This window comes from Jaculus jaculus, chromosome 6 (genome assembly GCF_020740685.1).
Source record: "Jaculus jaculus isolate mJacJac1 chromosome 6, mJacJac1.mat.Y.cur, whole genome shotgun sequence".
In the NCBI taxonomy this organism is placed as follows: domain Eukaryota; kingdom Metazoa; phylum Chordata; class Mammalia; order Rodentia; family Dipodidae; genus Jaculus; species Jaculus jaculus.
This window is the reverse complement of record NC_059107.1, coordinates 157,757,890-157,774,378: the sequence shown is the minus strand read 5'-3', so window position 1 is coordinate 157,774,378 and position 16,489 is coordinate 157,757,890. Positions and strand designations below refer to the sequence as shown.

Here is a 16,489-nt window from a genome sequence, read left to right as displayed (position 1 = left end):
CTCTGCATCCCACTACCACTCCTGACTTAAAAAAAAATATTAGGGTCACATGAATTCCAGGTTAGTCTGGGCTAGAGTGAGACCCTACCTCAGAAAAACATATATGTGTGGCTGGAGAGATGGCTTAGCAGTTAAGGCACTTGCCTGCAAAGCCTAAGAGCCCAGGTTTGACTCCCCAGAACTCATGTAAGCCAGATGCACATGATGGCACATGCACCTGGAGTTTGTTTGCAGTGGCTGGAGGCACTGGCATGCCCATTCTTTCTCAATTAAATAAGTATACAAATAAAATGAAACATTTTATTAATTTATTTGCATGCGTGAGAGATGGAATGTGCAGGGCCTCTAGCCACTGCAAAAGAACTCCAGATGCATGAGCCACCTTTGTGTATCTGGCTTATGAAGGTACTGAGGAATCGAACCTGGGTCCTTAGGCTTGGCAGGCAAGCACCTTAACTGCTAAGCCATCTTTCCAGGCCCCTCTCATCTTATTTTTAATATATATATTTTTGAGGCAGGTTCCTGCTCTAGCCCAGGCTGATCTGGAATAACTATGTAGTCTCAGGGTGGCCTCAAACTCATGGTAGTCCTCTTACCTCTGCTTCATGAGTTGGGATTAAAGGTGTGAACCACCATGCCCTGATCTTAGTTTTTTTTTTTTCAGCTTAGACAGGGAGGAGGTTTTCAGCTCAGCTCCAGCTTGATTTCTCAGTGACTTTGCAGCCCAAGCAAATGGACTCTAGCAATGCTATTTTTTTAAAAAAATATTTTATTTCTCCTTATTAATATTAAGAGAAAGTGGGTGTGCCAGGACCTCCAGTCACTGCAAATGAACTCCAGATGCATGCACTACTTTGTGCATCTGGCTAATGTGGGTTCTGGGGAATCAAACCTGGGTCCTTAGGCTTCACAAGCAAGCGCTTTAACTGCTAAGCCATCTCTCCAGCCCCTCACCTTACTTTTTATGCATGCACCACTTTGTATCTAATTGAACCTGGATGGATTGGGTTTGCAAGCAAGCACCTTGATCTCTGCTTAACTACAATTTCCAGTTTCCATATGCTGTTTCTTTTTCTTCCCCTTACACTTATTTGTGCAATTAAAGGCAGGGCCTAATGCCCTTTGTCACTGAGCTACAACCCAAGCCCCTAGCCCCATGCCTTTAAAAAAAAAGAGTTTGAGAAAGAATGGGCATAGCAGGCCTCCTGGCACTGCAAATCAACTCGATACATGTGCCATTTTGTCCATCTGGCTTTACCTGGGTACTGACGGAGTAGGCTTTGCAAGGAAATGCTTTTAACCATGGAGCCATCTCTCCAGCCCCCCAGTTGTTTTGAGACAGTGCTTCACTAAGATGCCCAGGCTGGCCTCAACCTGTCAATTCTTCTGCCTGGGATCAAGGTTTGAACCACTATAGCTTAACAAGTTTTACTTCTTTGTGAAGAAAAAAAAAAAAAACAAAACAAAAACTGAATAGGGCTGGAGAGACGGCTTAGCGGTTAAGCGCTTGCCTGTGAAGCCTAAGGACCCCGGTTTGAGGCTCGATTCTCCAGGACCCACGTTAGCCAGATGCACAAGGGGGCACACGTGTTTGGAGTTTGTTTGCAGTGGCTTGAGGCCCTGGCATGCCCATTCTCTCTCTCTCTCTGCCTCTTTCTCTTGCTGTGAAATAAATAAATAAAAATACCAAAAAAATTTTTTTTGAATAGTAGATGGTCTACCAGTTTGTATTAACAGGCTTCTTCAAACCCTTAGAAATCCAGGTGTCTTTTGAGCTATTTTTTGTGGTGCTAGGGATTGAATTCCAAGGCCTTACACATACTAAGCATGTGCTTTACCACTAAGCCACCCCCCCAACAGCCACTGGCATGACTTGTTTGTTTGTTTGAGGTAGGCTCTTACACTGTAGCCTAGGATATCCTGATGAACTCACTTTGTACACCAGGCTGGCCTTGAACTCATGGCGATACACTTGCCTTAGTCATCTGAGTGCTGGGTTACAGGCGTGAGCCACCATGTTTGCCTTGGGGAGGCCTTTTAAGTGCCATCCTAGTGGCTATGATGATCTCACTAGGGTAGAGATGAGCTCCAGTTGAATGAGTGCATGTAGGTGACAAGCTTAGTACAGTGTCCAACACAGTGATACCCAGGCAACAATGCCAGTTATTTCTGGCTAATGAAACATCCTGAGTCTCAACTTCCTGATGTGAAATGAGTTTGCTACTATCTACCTGGAAGAGTTCTGAGAATTAAGCCAAATACAGAAGAACCTGGGGGACAGGTGTGGTTTAAGTCTTAGCACTCAAGGGACTGAGGTAGGGAGATTGCTGTGAGTTCGAGGCCAGTCTGGGCTACAGAGTAGTTCCAGGTCAGCTTAGGCTAGAGTGAGCTCACCTCAAAAAAAACAAACAAACAAAAAAAAATTGCAGGGGCTGGAGAGACAGCTCAGTGGTTAAGGTGTTTGCCTGCAAAGCCAAAGGATCCCAGTTCAATTCTCCAGAGCCCACGTAAACCAGATGCACAAAGGGGTGCATGCATCTGGAGTTCGTTTGTAGAGGCTGGAGGCCCTGGTGTGCCCATTCTCTCTCTCACCCTCTTTCTATCAAATAAATATATAAACAAACAAAATTTTAAAATTAAAAAAATCCCAAAACAAACAAACAAAAATCTCCTCAGAACCTGGGAATTTTCCCATCCACTTTTTCCTTTGCATTTCATGACTAACTAAGTCTCCATTCTAGCAGCTAAAAAGAAATGAAGGTTGGGGAGATGGGCCTGCAGTTAAAGGTGCTTGCTGGCAAAGCCTGATGGCCCAGGTTCATTTTCCCAATACCCATGTCAAGCCAAACACACAAGATGGTGCCTGTGTCTGGAGTTTGTTTGCAGCAGCAAGAGGCCCTGTGCAATAGTCTCCTTCTCAAAATAATAAGCAGATCTTTTTAAAGGAGAAGAGCTGGGTGTGGTGATGCACTCCTTTAATCCCAACACTCAAGAGGCAGAGGTAGGAGTAGCGCTGTGAGTTTGGGGCCACCCTGAGATGACATAGTGAATTTCAGATCAGCCTACTTCGAAAAACAAAAACAAAAAGGAATAAATGAAATGAAGAAAACCTAAATTGGTTAAATTGGTTATGAAGCTCGCTGGCAGTGCAGCGCTGAAGCAGGGGTCAGGGCTGTCGGCATGGCACTTTCTGGGTCCAGCTAGCTGGCTAGTTACCTTCGCGGGACACAGCAGAGACAGGGATGGCATCTTCCTTCTCCTCTCCTTCCCCCTCGTGTTCTGACAGGTGGGAATTAGGATTTAGCAGCACAGCAGGCAGTGGTGAACACCAGTCTCCTCTGAAACTTTGAGCCCCACACTGTGGCGGGTCCGGGTTAGCATCTGGGCAGCAGAAACAGAGGAGCAGCCCCGCAACACTTCCAACAAACAGCAAAGCAAGGTGGCCAAGAGTGAGGCTCCAACTCAGAGGGAGAATCTCTGACGCTGTCGTGTGTGGAGCACGGGGGGCGGGGAGAGAAGGCAACAAGGATGAACATCCAACCAATAAATCAAGTTGGCAGAATAAACTGGAGACCACAGCAGTAAATGCTTAGCAGCCAAACACATTTATTAGTCTTTTTTCTTTTTTTTTTTTCCAGGAACCCAAAAATATTTTGTAGTTATAATGTAAGCAACTGAGTTGCACATAATACAATCATATCTTTCCAAAATAAAATAAAAAAAACTAAACAAAAACAAAAATAAGCTGTTTAAAAGCCCAAAAAAACCCTTCAGAAACTCTTATATATGCATCACATCATCTCTGTTTTAATGAAATGACGACGACTTAGTTCCTTATTACTCAACCTGTCACAATCCAATAAAACACCACCCTTCAGTTTTTTTTGTTTGTTTTTGATATATATATATATATTTTTTTGAAATCCAGCATGAGAAATACAGTACCTGCTATGGCAAAAAATACACATAAAATGCAACTTTTCAGCTTATTTGTACATTAGTAGAGTTTAACATTTTGTTTTTTTTTTTAAGTGAACCAGTGATTTTAAGTACCACTATACTAAAAAAGTAAAATAAAATATAGAAAAGGGGGGGCCCAGCCTGCCGTGCAAGTGCACCTCTAAAGTGCCTAGTTTCTGTGTCCATGTAAAACCAGTAATATGAGGAGCAATTTTAACATATGGGAGTTTGATTAAACCTTTATGTAAAACAAAACAAAAAAAAAAGACAATGTCATATCCTTTCTTTTCTCCTCTCAAATATTCTTAAAACCAATCACCCACGTTCTCTATTGCCCATCAGGAGAGAGAAAAGAAAGGCACCAAAATAATATTGTAAAAGCTATTTCAAGTATAAGAAAACAAAACACTTATAGGTAACTTGCAGAGAGCGCTAACATGTGCAGCCGTTTAGTCCTGTTGACAGGTTGTATCTGCCGAGTGTTTCAGGTGAGAGGATTTTCACGGTACCTTCCATTACCTGTTTGTGTGCAAAGTTGAAAAGCTGCCTCTTAAAACTCCAGCCTACTCCTGGTGACCTTCTCAACACCTGTTTGAAGGGGTGAAGAGAGCCACAGAGGGTGGAGAGAAGAAAGGGAACCAGGTGTCACAAGGACTTACATGGGACTTCCCCTCTGCCACACCCTCAGGTCCTCTCTGCCCCTGGTTCAGCTCAATGACCTCTCACTGAAGGGTCTCCCATGCTTCACTGTTTCCTGATTTGGTAGGATGTATTCACTATGTAAACATAGCCCCCTAGGATTATGGAACCCAAAGCAGCATTTGTGTCTCCATTCAAAGGGAGAAAGAAAATAGTTCAGAGACCTCTCTTCAGGTTGCTTCTGTTGTGTTTTTGGTTAAGCAAAAAGGGGCTTGGGGCCAGGGGGTAGGTGGGGTGAGCGCAGAATGGAAGCTGGAAGCAGAGGTGGAGGTTAGGACTGGGCACGGTTGAGCTGTTTGATCTGCTTTATTTTTCCCTCCCAGAAGGGTTTTGTTTTTTAAAACCTGTTAAAAATGTTCCTGCACCTTAAGTCGTGCTGAAATTAAGGCCAAGGGTGCAGAATCTTGTGCACGTGTCTGTGAGCACACTCATGGTGCGTGCACCATTTTGATGTCTTGTGTGAGACCACTGCATACACTTTGGTCACTGGTGTGTGCAAAGGGTGTGGTAAGGGAACATCCCAGGAAAAGGTGCAGACATCAGTGAAGCCCTTTGGGAGCATGAGAGAGGAATACAAGGGCAGGTAGAACCCCAGGGATCAGAGGCAGGAGACTTTAGGTTAAGGGCCTCCAGGCAAATAGAAATAAAATGCAAGCCAACAGTGCTGGAGCCACAAGGTGGCTGGGTAATGTGCCTGCATGTAAAAGTCCAGCTTCCTCCCTCAAAGGGAAGTCGTCACTGTACAAGAGATCAGGAAGATCTCACTGAAGGGACTTTTTGACAGAGGGTTTATTTTAAAAAAGGACAAAGCAGGGATCTTCTGTGAAGAAGCTAATCAACAATCTCTCTTCCAACCCTGCATGTGGGGCTCAAATCTAGGAGGACAGTAGCTGACAAAGCCCTGCAAGGCAGCAGCCCAGTGTTTGCCTCTCTGGGTGTCAGCTTCAAGCCTCAGGAAGGAGGAAGATGAGGATGCACAGGGACCCAGGGTTGCGTGCATGTCTCCTTAGATGAGGTTCCTTTTAAGTAAGAATTATATGTCCAGAGCATCACAAGATGGCAAAGCCATAGCACAGACTGAAATGTCAGGGACTAAATCCCGCTGTGAACTAAAGGGAGGTGTGAGTGGGTGTGTACACAAAAGGTTGAGATCACGGTCCCATATACACCCTTCTGAAGCCCTTGGAGGGAATGAATATTCACGAACAGAGAGAACCAGGATGCTGGAATGGATGGCACCTAGTCAGGACAGGGTTAGCCACTGGTCTACTGTCACCACGTTGTGGACAAATGCACATCCACTCCTCTGACCTTTTCTTCTTAAACATGAAAAAAAAAAATCGTATCTAATGGCTTAAAATGCAAGATATCATATTTTAGGGTTACTTTCACAGCAAAGAAAATGTTTTCAAAGAGTTGTCCAGCTATTTACAAGTCTATATTTTATAAAGGACTGCTCACTGATGCCAGAGAGGAGACAGGGGTCTAAAGGGCTTTACATTGCAGGGAAATATACCTCGAGGTATTATTTTGTGTTAGACAGTTGAGACGTCAGGATTTTATTTTTATTTTATTTTTTTTTTTTGTTTTGCTTGTTTAAAGGCAATCTAACAGATTGGAACCCTGAAAAGATCGGACCTGTGCAGCACGGGCCCGAGGAGACTGTGATCAAGTCTGTTACTCATTACAGTACTGTGAACATCTACAACAAAGATTGCTGCATGGAAAACACTGAATACAGGCCGAACAATCCCTCGCTTCCGATACTGTGTGTTACAAGTAATGCCTAGACCAGAGCAATGCAGGTGCAGCGACTCATCACAGTCAAGCTTAACAAAGGAATTAATTCTGTTAGAACAAAGAGGACATACTCAGATCTTCCATGCCACACACCTCACTGCTCACAGGAATGCCCACCTCAGTACACAAGAGGGAAGCAGAGATTACACTTGGCTGAGGGACAGCAGATAGGTAAAGGTTTTTTTTTTTGTTTTTGTTTTTGCCCACCAACCAACAGCACACCAACAACCCTCTTCCCCAGAGAGACAGTTTCCTCATAATAAAGAGCAGTTACCTTAACAATGACTAAATAAAAAGGAAATTAAAATGGAGGGGAGGAGTAGTTTTCCAAGTGACAAGAAGAGGGACTGTAAGGTCAGCGGGTGAGGCATGGTTTCCTGAGCTTGACAGGGTTCTGAATTTTAGGAAGGTCGAGGACTTTTGCCCAGACAACAGTGGAGCCTGTGGGCTTCCACTGTTGCCCTGGGTTTAACACTGCGTGGCTAGGAGCAAGAATCCTATGCCATATTGGTGGACAGACATCCCAGCCCCCCGGAATTTGCCTGGCCATCAGCAGAACCTGCTGATCCTCGCCCATCTTCTTTCTATCCTCTTCCCCTCCAGGACAAGGGGACACCATGGACACAGAAACTGGAGTACATTAGGACACCACTTCCTTTCCCTTTGCCCTCCTCCCCACTTTTTCAGAATGCATAGTTACAGTTCACGGTACAAAATGGAACACGGATGACCACATATGGACCTTTTTTTTTTTTTGGAAAAAAAGAAAAAAAATCCAACAACCTCTTCTTTTAATTCAGTATCAAAATTCACATTTGCATAATAATACATTTCAAGGCCATTGAGAGGACAGAGAGTGAAGCAGGGAAGCCCAGCCCTCTGCCCCATGTCTTCCTGAATGAAGCTGAAGGAATCTAGGAGAGTGCTTGCTTTCCTGTGGGAGAGGTTGAGGAATTGTGATAATGGCCCTTAGCATTCACTTGATCTTTCTTTAGAAGATAGGGAGTGGAGAAGAGGTGGAATCTTTGAGAACAAACCTCAAAACAAATGAAGAGACACCGCAGGTTTCCATGTTGGACTAACTAGTGCTGAAGGACCACAATACAGTTTAGGATGGCGTTTTCTCTTTCTTTCTCGAACACTTCAGTCTCAACTGTTTCCAAATCTTTTTCCTTGTGTGTAATACCCTGTTTGCATACACAGCAACACAAATGTGACTTGCATTTGGGAAAACCATGGCCTTCTCAGAACACAGGCTGAAAGGGTAAAAGCGCACTGTCCCCGCACGCCGGAAACACCTTCTTTACATGGTGAATGGGTCAAGACCACCACATTTCAATTCTCCAGTGCTTACAGAAAAATCACAACAGCATGAGCGTGCACGCGTGCGTGCCCACACACACACACACACACACACACACACACACACACACACACGAGAAAACTAGGGAATGCAGATGTAGACAGCCAACCTGCACTGGACTAACCTGGGCCCTGGCAATCATTCATGCACTGGCACCTTCTTACCTCACTGCCCAAGACCCAGAATCTCTTCCACACGAAGACACTGTGCAAAACTGGAGCTAATGAAAATCCAGTGCTGCCCCTGGGGCTGCCGGGAGACACTAGGCAGGCCATCTTCTTGTTTTTACCAGACAGTCTCCGGACTCACAAGGCACATTCAGAAGTACTACACTTAAGCGATTCATCAAAAAACTCAAACGGGGGTAGGGGTGGTGTTTTGAACACATATTGTAACATTAACCCAAAATTTCTGGCAAGAAACTTCATGCATCACTTGGTGAGTAACTGCTACCTTTACAAGGCATGTGGCTCCCAAAGGTTTACTCTGTTCTGCATAAGTGCATTCAGCACTTACATCTTCCCCTGCTGTAAAGCCAGTCCTGAAAGTGAGGCTGCTCCATCCTATGACATCCCAGAGAGGCCACCCTTTCAGTGGCCCAAGAAGGAGGCAGTGTCCAAGGAGGACCCATGAGGAGATCCAGGAAGCCAGGGAAGAGAAGAGAGAGGAAAGCAGGAAGCAGTTGTTTCCCTTTCTGAAGAGACCATCCCCACCTATTGATACTGGCTGATAATGGATCAGCTGTAATTAGGAGTTCATTTCCAAAGAGCTGACTCCCTGTGAAAACTAAGCTGAGGCACATAGTGCTTTAGGGAAACACTATCTCTTATTTATTTAAAACAGAACACTTCTTGCCTGAGAAGTTTTCCTGACCTCTCTCCTCCCATTGGAAGACAGCTGCCATTCTCAATAATAAGCTCTGCAAAAGCCTCTCTGGTTAGAGGAATAGTCTTTTCCCAGCATGCAGTTTCTTGTGGGAATATAAATCCAGGTGTCTAGCTGATTAGAAAGGAAGCTACTTAAATTCTGTGAGGCAAACACCAGCAGTTTCTGTCACTTTCCTTTCTTTTTTGTTTTTGGGGGGGGGGGTGTTTTTTCGAGGTAGGTTCTTGCTGTAGTCCAGGGTGACCTGTAATTCACTATGTAGTTTCAGACTGGACTGAAATTCACAGCGATTCTCCTACCTCGGCTGGGATTAAAGGCGTGCACCATCACATCTGGCCTTGCTGTTAGGTTTTGGTGGTAGACGTTTATGAGAGAGACTGATGGTTTAAAAACCACTCAAATGATGGAAACACTTAGAACTGCTGGGGTCAGGTCAGTGACCACATACACAGGGACGGAGTAGGTGCTGAGCGGGCAGAAAGCAGCTCTCTACTCCCTGGCCAGGCCCCCAGTCTCCATCCTGTGGACTTCCATGGCCTTCTTTGGCAGCGTGGACTGAAAAGGTGTTGTGGGCAGCTTAGAGAGGGCTAATATCCAACTTTTATTATTACTACCATCATAGGTTTATGTTTTCGAGGTAAGGTCTCACTCTAGCCCAGGCTGACCTGGAATTTACTATGGAGTCTCAGGCTGGTCTGGAACTCACAAAGATCCTCCTACCTCTGCCTCCCAAGTGAGCGCTGGGATTAAAGGTGAGCACCACCACGCCTGGCCACAGATTCTTGGGGCTGACAATTACTTCACATCTAAAGAATACGATATAACTACCCCCTTTTGCCAAATTTAAGGTTGAGGAAAAAAATACTATGGTTGACAACTAGACTCATCTCTGAAGATCCATACACCTTTGGCACTGGCCATAAACCTACAGAGCATGTTACAGGGTATGCACAAACTCTGGGAATAGAAATGCTCTTTTCTTCTTTTTGCTTGTTTGTACAGACTGATGATGTCCTTGCCATAGTTGTTTATTTCTAGAATGTACGACACCTGTCTTTGTAGATGCAAAGAGCAAAGGGGCTACGGCACATTGTGCAGCAGAGCTCAAGGGGACCCACTTCTCTGAGTGATTGCTGAAGCCTAAAGATGGACTGTTTACAAGCAAACTAGAAGTGGCCTGGGTTGTACTCACACAGGAGAAAAGCAAGATCACAGGACAAGAGCTCTTTCTGCAGTGACACAGGGATGCACAGGCAGGAAGTGAGACAAAACTTGGCAAAAACACTGGAGAATAAAAAATGTTGATGCATTTTTTTTTTTTTTTCCTTTAGCCAGCTAAAAACGTTTCTCTATTCCTAGCTGGAGACATTACAGACACTTGAGACAGGATCAAAAACTCCACCCAAAGCAACACACAGCACCACTTTATATGCTGAATTTTCACTTTGAGGACTGGGAAGGAAGAATGGGCCTTTTTCTACACAAAGACTCAATGGTGTCCTAGCCTGCTGAAACCGGTCTGTTTACACTAATGAGGAAAACAGGCTTGGCTTAAGCATTTTGCCTAGCACACAGACACTAAGGGGAGTCAAAATGGCAGAGTACAGTAAAATAAAATTTAAAATGTACACAGCATCTAAGGTCGAAGTAGAATCTGGCTGTTAACCCTATAAAAACCACACCCTTCCAAGAAAAGGGTGACAGTGACAGTGAAGGAGGGCTGGGTGATGGCTCAGTGGAAGAGCTTGCTCACCTACCATGTCCAAGGCCCTGGCTAGCTTCTCTAACACCAGAAACAAATACAAGGAGAATGAATGTTTGCAGCAAGTTAATAGCCCATGAACTGTTTCTGGTAGCTACACTATTAAAGATACTTCCAAGTTCTTAAGCAGGAATTTCTTCCCATTTCTCTCCCCCATCCAACCTGCACATCTTTGTGTTACATGCAACCCACAGGAACTTGGAACCACCAATTGCTAACACACTGTGTTCACGACAGAAGAGGCAGGGAGACTCTCAGAACAGAAACCACAGGAATAGGAAATTCTGCTGCTAAAAGTAAGCAGAGCGATAAATGGATGGTGCTGCCCTTCTGGAAGGACACTGGGGAAGAATTCGGTTTGGAGTCTTACTTTGTGGTGCTGGGGTTTGGGCCAGCATTGTTGCCCTGCCTAGTTTGTTCTTGTGAACGCTGTCCAGAGAGGAAGTTTAAGGGTTGGGGACTGAGGGGCCAGAAGAGTTACATGGATCATCCATTTCTTTAGTGTCTTGGAGACTTTTCTCAAGCCTTAAATGAGGTCTTGGCACTGGGTCCCAGGGGCAGCACCAGTCTCGTCTCCCTACTTGTGCTTCTTTTCTTTTGGCTTCTCATGGGGTAGATAGAAACCAAGCCTGTGATGTTCTCGAGAGGCACATGCTTCTAGCTACTAGGAATTAAGAGTTGGAGAAATAAGAGACGACTACAAAATGGAAAGCTCACACTTATAAGCTTACAATGCACACAAATAAATCTATGTAACAAAGGGGACTAGTGAGCCATTGTACGAATGTCAGAATGTGCTGGGAGACAGGGAACTCCCACTGATCTATGTGTAATGAAGCCAACTAACTTCTTGCTAGATATGGATCTTGCCAAATAATACCAAGGAAAGAAGAGAGCTTTCCTGTTCCATGATACACATCGCCATCTTCTCTTCTTAGGTCGCCATCAACCAATAGTGCAAAGCTTCCAGCAAGGATGAAAAAGTGAGATGGGGAGCAGATGGGAAGAGACAAAGGACAGCAGGTGCTGAGAAGCAGGAACCCTCTTCTATTGGCCCAGCACAAAAAGACTTCCAGTCACTGTAGCTGTCACCCTTCTACACCTAGACAAATCAAAGTGAAGGAGGACACAGGACATTGGAAGGAACTTGGCAATCCACATTATCAAGACAAAAATAAGCATATTTAACTTCCTTGATTTTTGCTTAGTTTGATTTAGCCCACTGCCTTTGGGGCCTGTCCAGAACCACTCCAGTTTCCTTTCTAGGCAAGCATTTTACTAGTTGTGGAGTGATTGGACCACATGCACATACACTCCCGTCCCCTGCTTAGGATGTCTGGGTGTACGTACAGAAGGCACTAAAGCGGTTTTAGAGAATGCAGGCAGCAACCCCACCCACTCACTTTTCCTGTGGAGCTGGAGTTTCTTTCCCATTGGGAAGCTTAATGTTTGAAAGAAGCTGTGACCATACTTAGGAGCTCTGACCTCAGGTCCCAGGAAGGACTACAGAAGGAGATTCAACACCAAAATGAAAGGGAACACTCCACCTCTCCACCATCCAGGACAGGGATATTAAGCAGCAGATCTTCAACACAGCAATGAAAACAAGCACAAGAGTAGCTGGGAGCTAAAAAAGTAAAACACTTGTTCCTTATTAAATCCTGTATTTTCTTCTCCTACAACACACGGAGGTAAAGCACACATTCTTCATTAATAGAACAGTCCATAGATAGTCTTCCTCTAGTAATGCCTATATTTAAAATTTGTTCCAAAACTTATTATCCTATATTCCCTAACTCTTTACATAGATTCTCAGCAATCCAACCGTACTATTACAGATTAGAGTTAGACCTTTTTTTCTTTTAAGCTACTGTTTCTTTCTTTAATTCTTTCTTTTGTTGCTAGGGCTGGAGGGGCACTGGAGAAGGCCTCCATTGAAAACAAAAATGGCTAGAGAAATTTCTGTCTAGCCTTACACAGAAGGAACATCTTGAAGGCAATCCCACTCAAGCACACCAAATTCTCCCTCATTAAGTTGCACACAATTTCAAATGAGGCCATGACAGAGTTCTCAGAAAGCTTAATCCTTCTCCCATAACTGTTAAGATAATGATTTTACCTGTTGCTGCTAAATTGATAATTTTTAAAAAATATTTCTATGTGTTTTAAAATGTGTGATCCCCCGGTATGACAATAACATTTGGAGACTTTTCCTTTTTTACATTTGTAAGTAAAAATTATTTAAACTTTTTGAAGTTCAGGAACTTGTAAAAGTTTATTAACAAGAAAGAAACAGCCGTCTATCTAGGATAAGATACGGTTAAATAAACCATCTTCAAAAAACTGGCTTCCTACCCTAGAATTCCTGAGAATGCTTGCAAATTTTAAAGCAGGAAAATAAATGTTAAAAACAAAAACAAAAAACACTGTTAAATGCTCCCAGAGTTAGTCTTCATCTAAAATATATATTTATATGTGTGTGTGTATATATATATATGTGTGTGTGTGTGTGTGTGTGTGTGTGTGTGTGTATATATATATATATATATATATATACACGTACTTTTTGGTCTTTTTTTAAAGTTTTTAGTTATTTTCCCTTTAAGCTTATGATGGAAGAACATTTTAGCTTCTCATGTTTATTTTTACATATTTCAAATCCCTCATTTATGTCTTGTAAACAAGAGGGGCTCTAGCACCCGGCTTTCACCGTAGTATCGTAAGGAACTCAACTAAGCCATAGTGCAGGTCAAGGACCCAACAGGCAGGAGAAGGAGGGCAGGGCAGGGCACAGCCGTGAACGCGGCAGTGGACAGTTCCCATGGGCTTGCAGGAGCCTTGGGATGAACTCCTAGCCCAGGGACACTAAGATTTAGCCTTCGGTCTGCATGCTTGAACATAAACTGCACTTTACTTGGAGGTCACCACCCAGAACAAAGCTCTGCTCCAAAGGCAGAACAGTCAGTGGGGCTGGGAGGAGGTGGTTGTTTTTTTGTCGTCAGGGCAGAGGTGGGAGGGGCACGGTGGTGATGAAAACCAGAGAGCAGGAGGAGGGCACAGTCCATGTGGACAAGGCACCCGCGAGAACAAAGCAGCACTGCAAACTCAAGTCTGCCTGCCGGCCTGCCCACCCGCCCACTGCCTGTGAAGGACTCCCACACACCAGCAAACACAATTCCTCATTTGAATTATGCCTGCCAATGTCTTCTGAAGTCAGGTTTACACTCAACAGGGTTAGCCAATAAGACTACAGAATTTCTCATTCATGGTCTCACAAAGCCACTTACATGCATTTTTCTTTTTTTGCCTTTTCCTATCCACACCCATCCACCCACCTACACACAAGACACAAGCTAAAAGTCAAATACATTAGGCATTGTTGTATCCTTCACTCAAGATGCTAAAGAAAGAAAAACTCCCTTGTCCTCAATAGCAGCAAGTTATGGAGGACAGTAGAGGTCTGCTCCCATCAGGGGTTGGAATGGGCAGGCATATGCTGGTACAGAATGTCGGCACTTCAATGTTGAACAGTGTGATGCACACTGGGACATGCACACACGTGCTGGCATGTTACCGGCACACATCCCCATCTTCTTCCCGCCCGCTCGCCACCTGTTTTGTATAAAGGGGTTCCCCTTTAAGTTTGCTGTCACTCTCTTCACAATAAGCAGTTTGATATATTTTGATTCCAACATAGTACATACATGGTGATAACTGTGGATTAAACATTGCCTCCTGTTCGGCCCAGAGAACTACTACATTGATGCTTTTAAAGTCTTTAAATACCAAAATTAAAAAAAAGCAACATTACAAGTAAAATAAAAAGAGGTCAAAACCAAAACAAGGTGCAATACTTAAAGTCTTTGCTAAGTTATTCTTGCCTAAGCAAAACCACATACACAGGAAATACACAACACAGAGAAACAAAGGGAGACGCTTGAAGTACACACTGGTTTAAGAACATTCGTTAAGTAAACGTTTCTGTCAGTGATGGCCTGGTGCTGTAACACGCCATGGCCTGGCACAGGTAATGCTCAGCGAGAGAGGAGCAGAGAGGGAGGAGCTGCGATGCTTCCAGGAGGCTGCTCACAACTTACTGCTTTGTTTTCATCAAATGAGAACTAGAACCAACAGGATATTTAGCTCGCATTACCTGATTTTTCAAAAATCAATTTCTCACACCTAATCACACAGGAAAGAGGGAACACAGATTCTATGCATTTGAGACATCACATGATTTTACATCTAGCTTATCTTCTGTTCCCACTTAATTCAACAAAAAGTCCTGCATGGAACTTCAGAAACTCAGATGTGTCTAGCGGCCACTCATTATACAACACAGAGGGAACACAGAGTTGCTCCAAGAGGTACTTCCTGCCCTCTGATGGTTGGACTTGGCAGTGCTCCGCTCTATTACTCAGTCAAGAGAAAGCAGGAGAGCCTCACTCCGCAAGTGGACAGGAGCTCCCTGTTAAAATCACCGACAAGCACCCTTCGTCTCGATGCAGCCTGACGAAGTGGCTAGAGTTGCAGCGGCTCCTGGTGCTCCTGTGTTCTCATAGTTTTTAAAAAGCAAAAATAAAAGCAGATGGCTGGCCAGCCAGCCTGTGGACTGTCAGCAATGCAGCTTTCTGAGAAATCAGGGTGTGTGTGGGGGGGAGGGGCGGGGCAAGAAGGGCAGGACACAGGCACACACACAGAGACAGAGAGGAGGATGCACGCGAATGCACATGAACACACGTGCACACACATACCAGAACAAGCATGCCTGGGCAGTTACATGTGCCAGAACACACTGGTATTTATCAACCAGCCAATCACAAAAATTTTCCTTTTTTTTTTTTTAAGTTTTTTTATGTTTTTGTTTTTAAAGTGAGGCTCCGTCAAGTCTTCCCTCCCCCCTCCCCCAACAATTCTTTTGAATTTCCCTCCCACCCAAACATGGTAGACCTAAGGACGGAAACACACCCAGTGCAAACAAAGTTAAAAAGCTATTTTTTCAGTATATATGTTTCTTAGCAACAACTTCCATATAACATGAAAAAAGTGAAAAACTAGAAACTAATTTTTTTAATTTTTTGTGTTTAAATTTAAATGGTATGTGTACTTGCTTCACATTGTCTTTCTAGGTTGGCGTTCATGATTCAAGTATTTCAAGAGTGATATGTTCTCTTTTTGGATTCATATTCCAAACGAAAAAACTGAAGTTATAAGGGAGGCAACTATGTGCTCAGACAGTCTGTCAATGACCCACCTTTTTTTCTCTCTCCGTTTTCTTTTTTCCTTTTAAAAATGTATTTATTGCAAGTTGAAAAAAAAAACGAAAAGGTCAAGTTAGTGCTGCTGCTGTTCCAAAAAAGGTCACGAGGTCAGAGTTGAAAGTTCTAAGTTCAGATTGAATCCGACCCTCCTCCTAGAAGGTCACCAGGTAGTAAAGGAGCAGGGCTGCCCATCCTATGGGGATCTTCCACTGTGGGGACTCCCCACAAACTAGAAGAATAGTTTGGGGGTCCCCACAATGAGGCGCCAGCAAGATCAGCCCCACTGCTGCCGCCAGCACTGCTCCACTGGCCGAGCCCCGTGGACCCACCAAACAGGTTCAGCGCAGGTCCAACGGGCTCTGACTGGTTCTGGCTGGTCTCCAGCGACTGCCAACCTGTGGCTGGTGCGCTTGGAGTTGCTGCAGGTGTAGGGGGCTGAGCCTGGGCCAGAAAGCGGCTAACTTCCTCATCAGTGGCAAACTCAGCCAGGATGGTAGTGTTTCCCAACACACACCTGGGGAAAAGAGGAGAGCAGAGGGAGTGTGAGGGAAGTCCTGAGGCACACAAAGGATTGAATGCTGCCATGTTGCCGGCATTTATTTATGTATGTACTTACTTAGGGTCTCTTGTAGCCCAGGTTGGCCTTAACCTCACTAACCCAGGATGAACCCTCCTACCACAACTTCCTGAGTGCTAGGAGTATAAAGTGTGTGACCGTGCCTGTTTTTTTTTTTTTTTATATTATTATTTTTTTTTCCA

General features: G+C 44.2%; 1 protein-coding gene across 3 annotated transcripts in view; it reads right to left on the bottom strand.

Moving 5' to 3' along the window:
* Positions 1-7,233: 7,233 nt before the first annotated feature.
* The window catches only part of Tnrc6b (trinucleotide repeat containing adaptor 6B), a 285,060-nt gene continuing 275,804 nt past the window's right edge, over positions 7,234-16,489 (bottom strand). For all 3 annotated transcript variants that reach the window (XM_045151729.1, XM_045151731.1, XM_045151730.1), the window contains one exon: positions 7,234-16,244. In XM_045151729.1, coding sequence (XP_045007664.1) covers positions 15,860-16,244 — 385 coding nt within the window. In that variant the 3' untranslated portion in view covers positions 7,234-15,859. The remainder of the gene's footprint in view (positions 16,245-16,489) is intronic.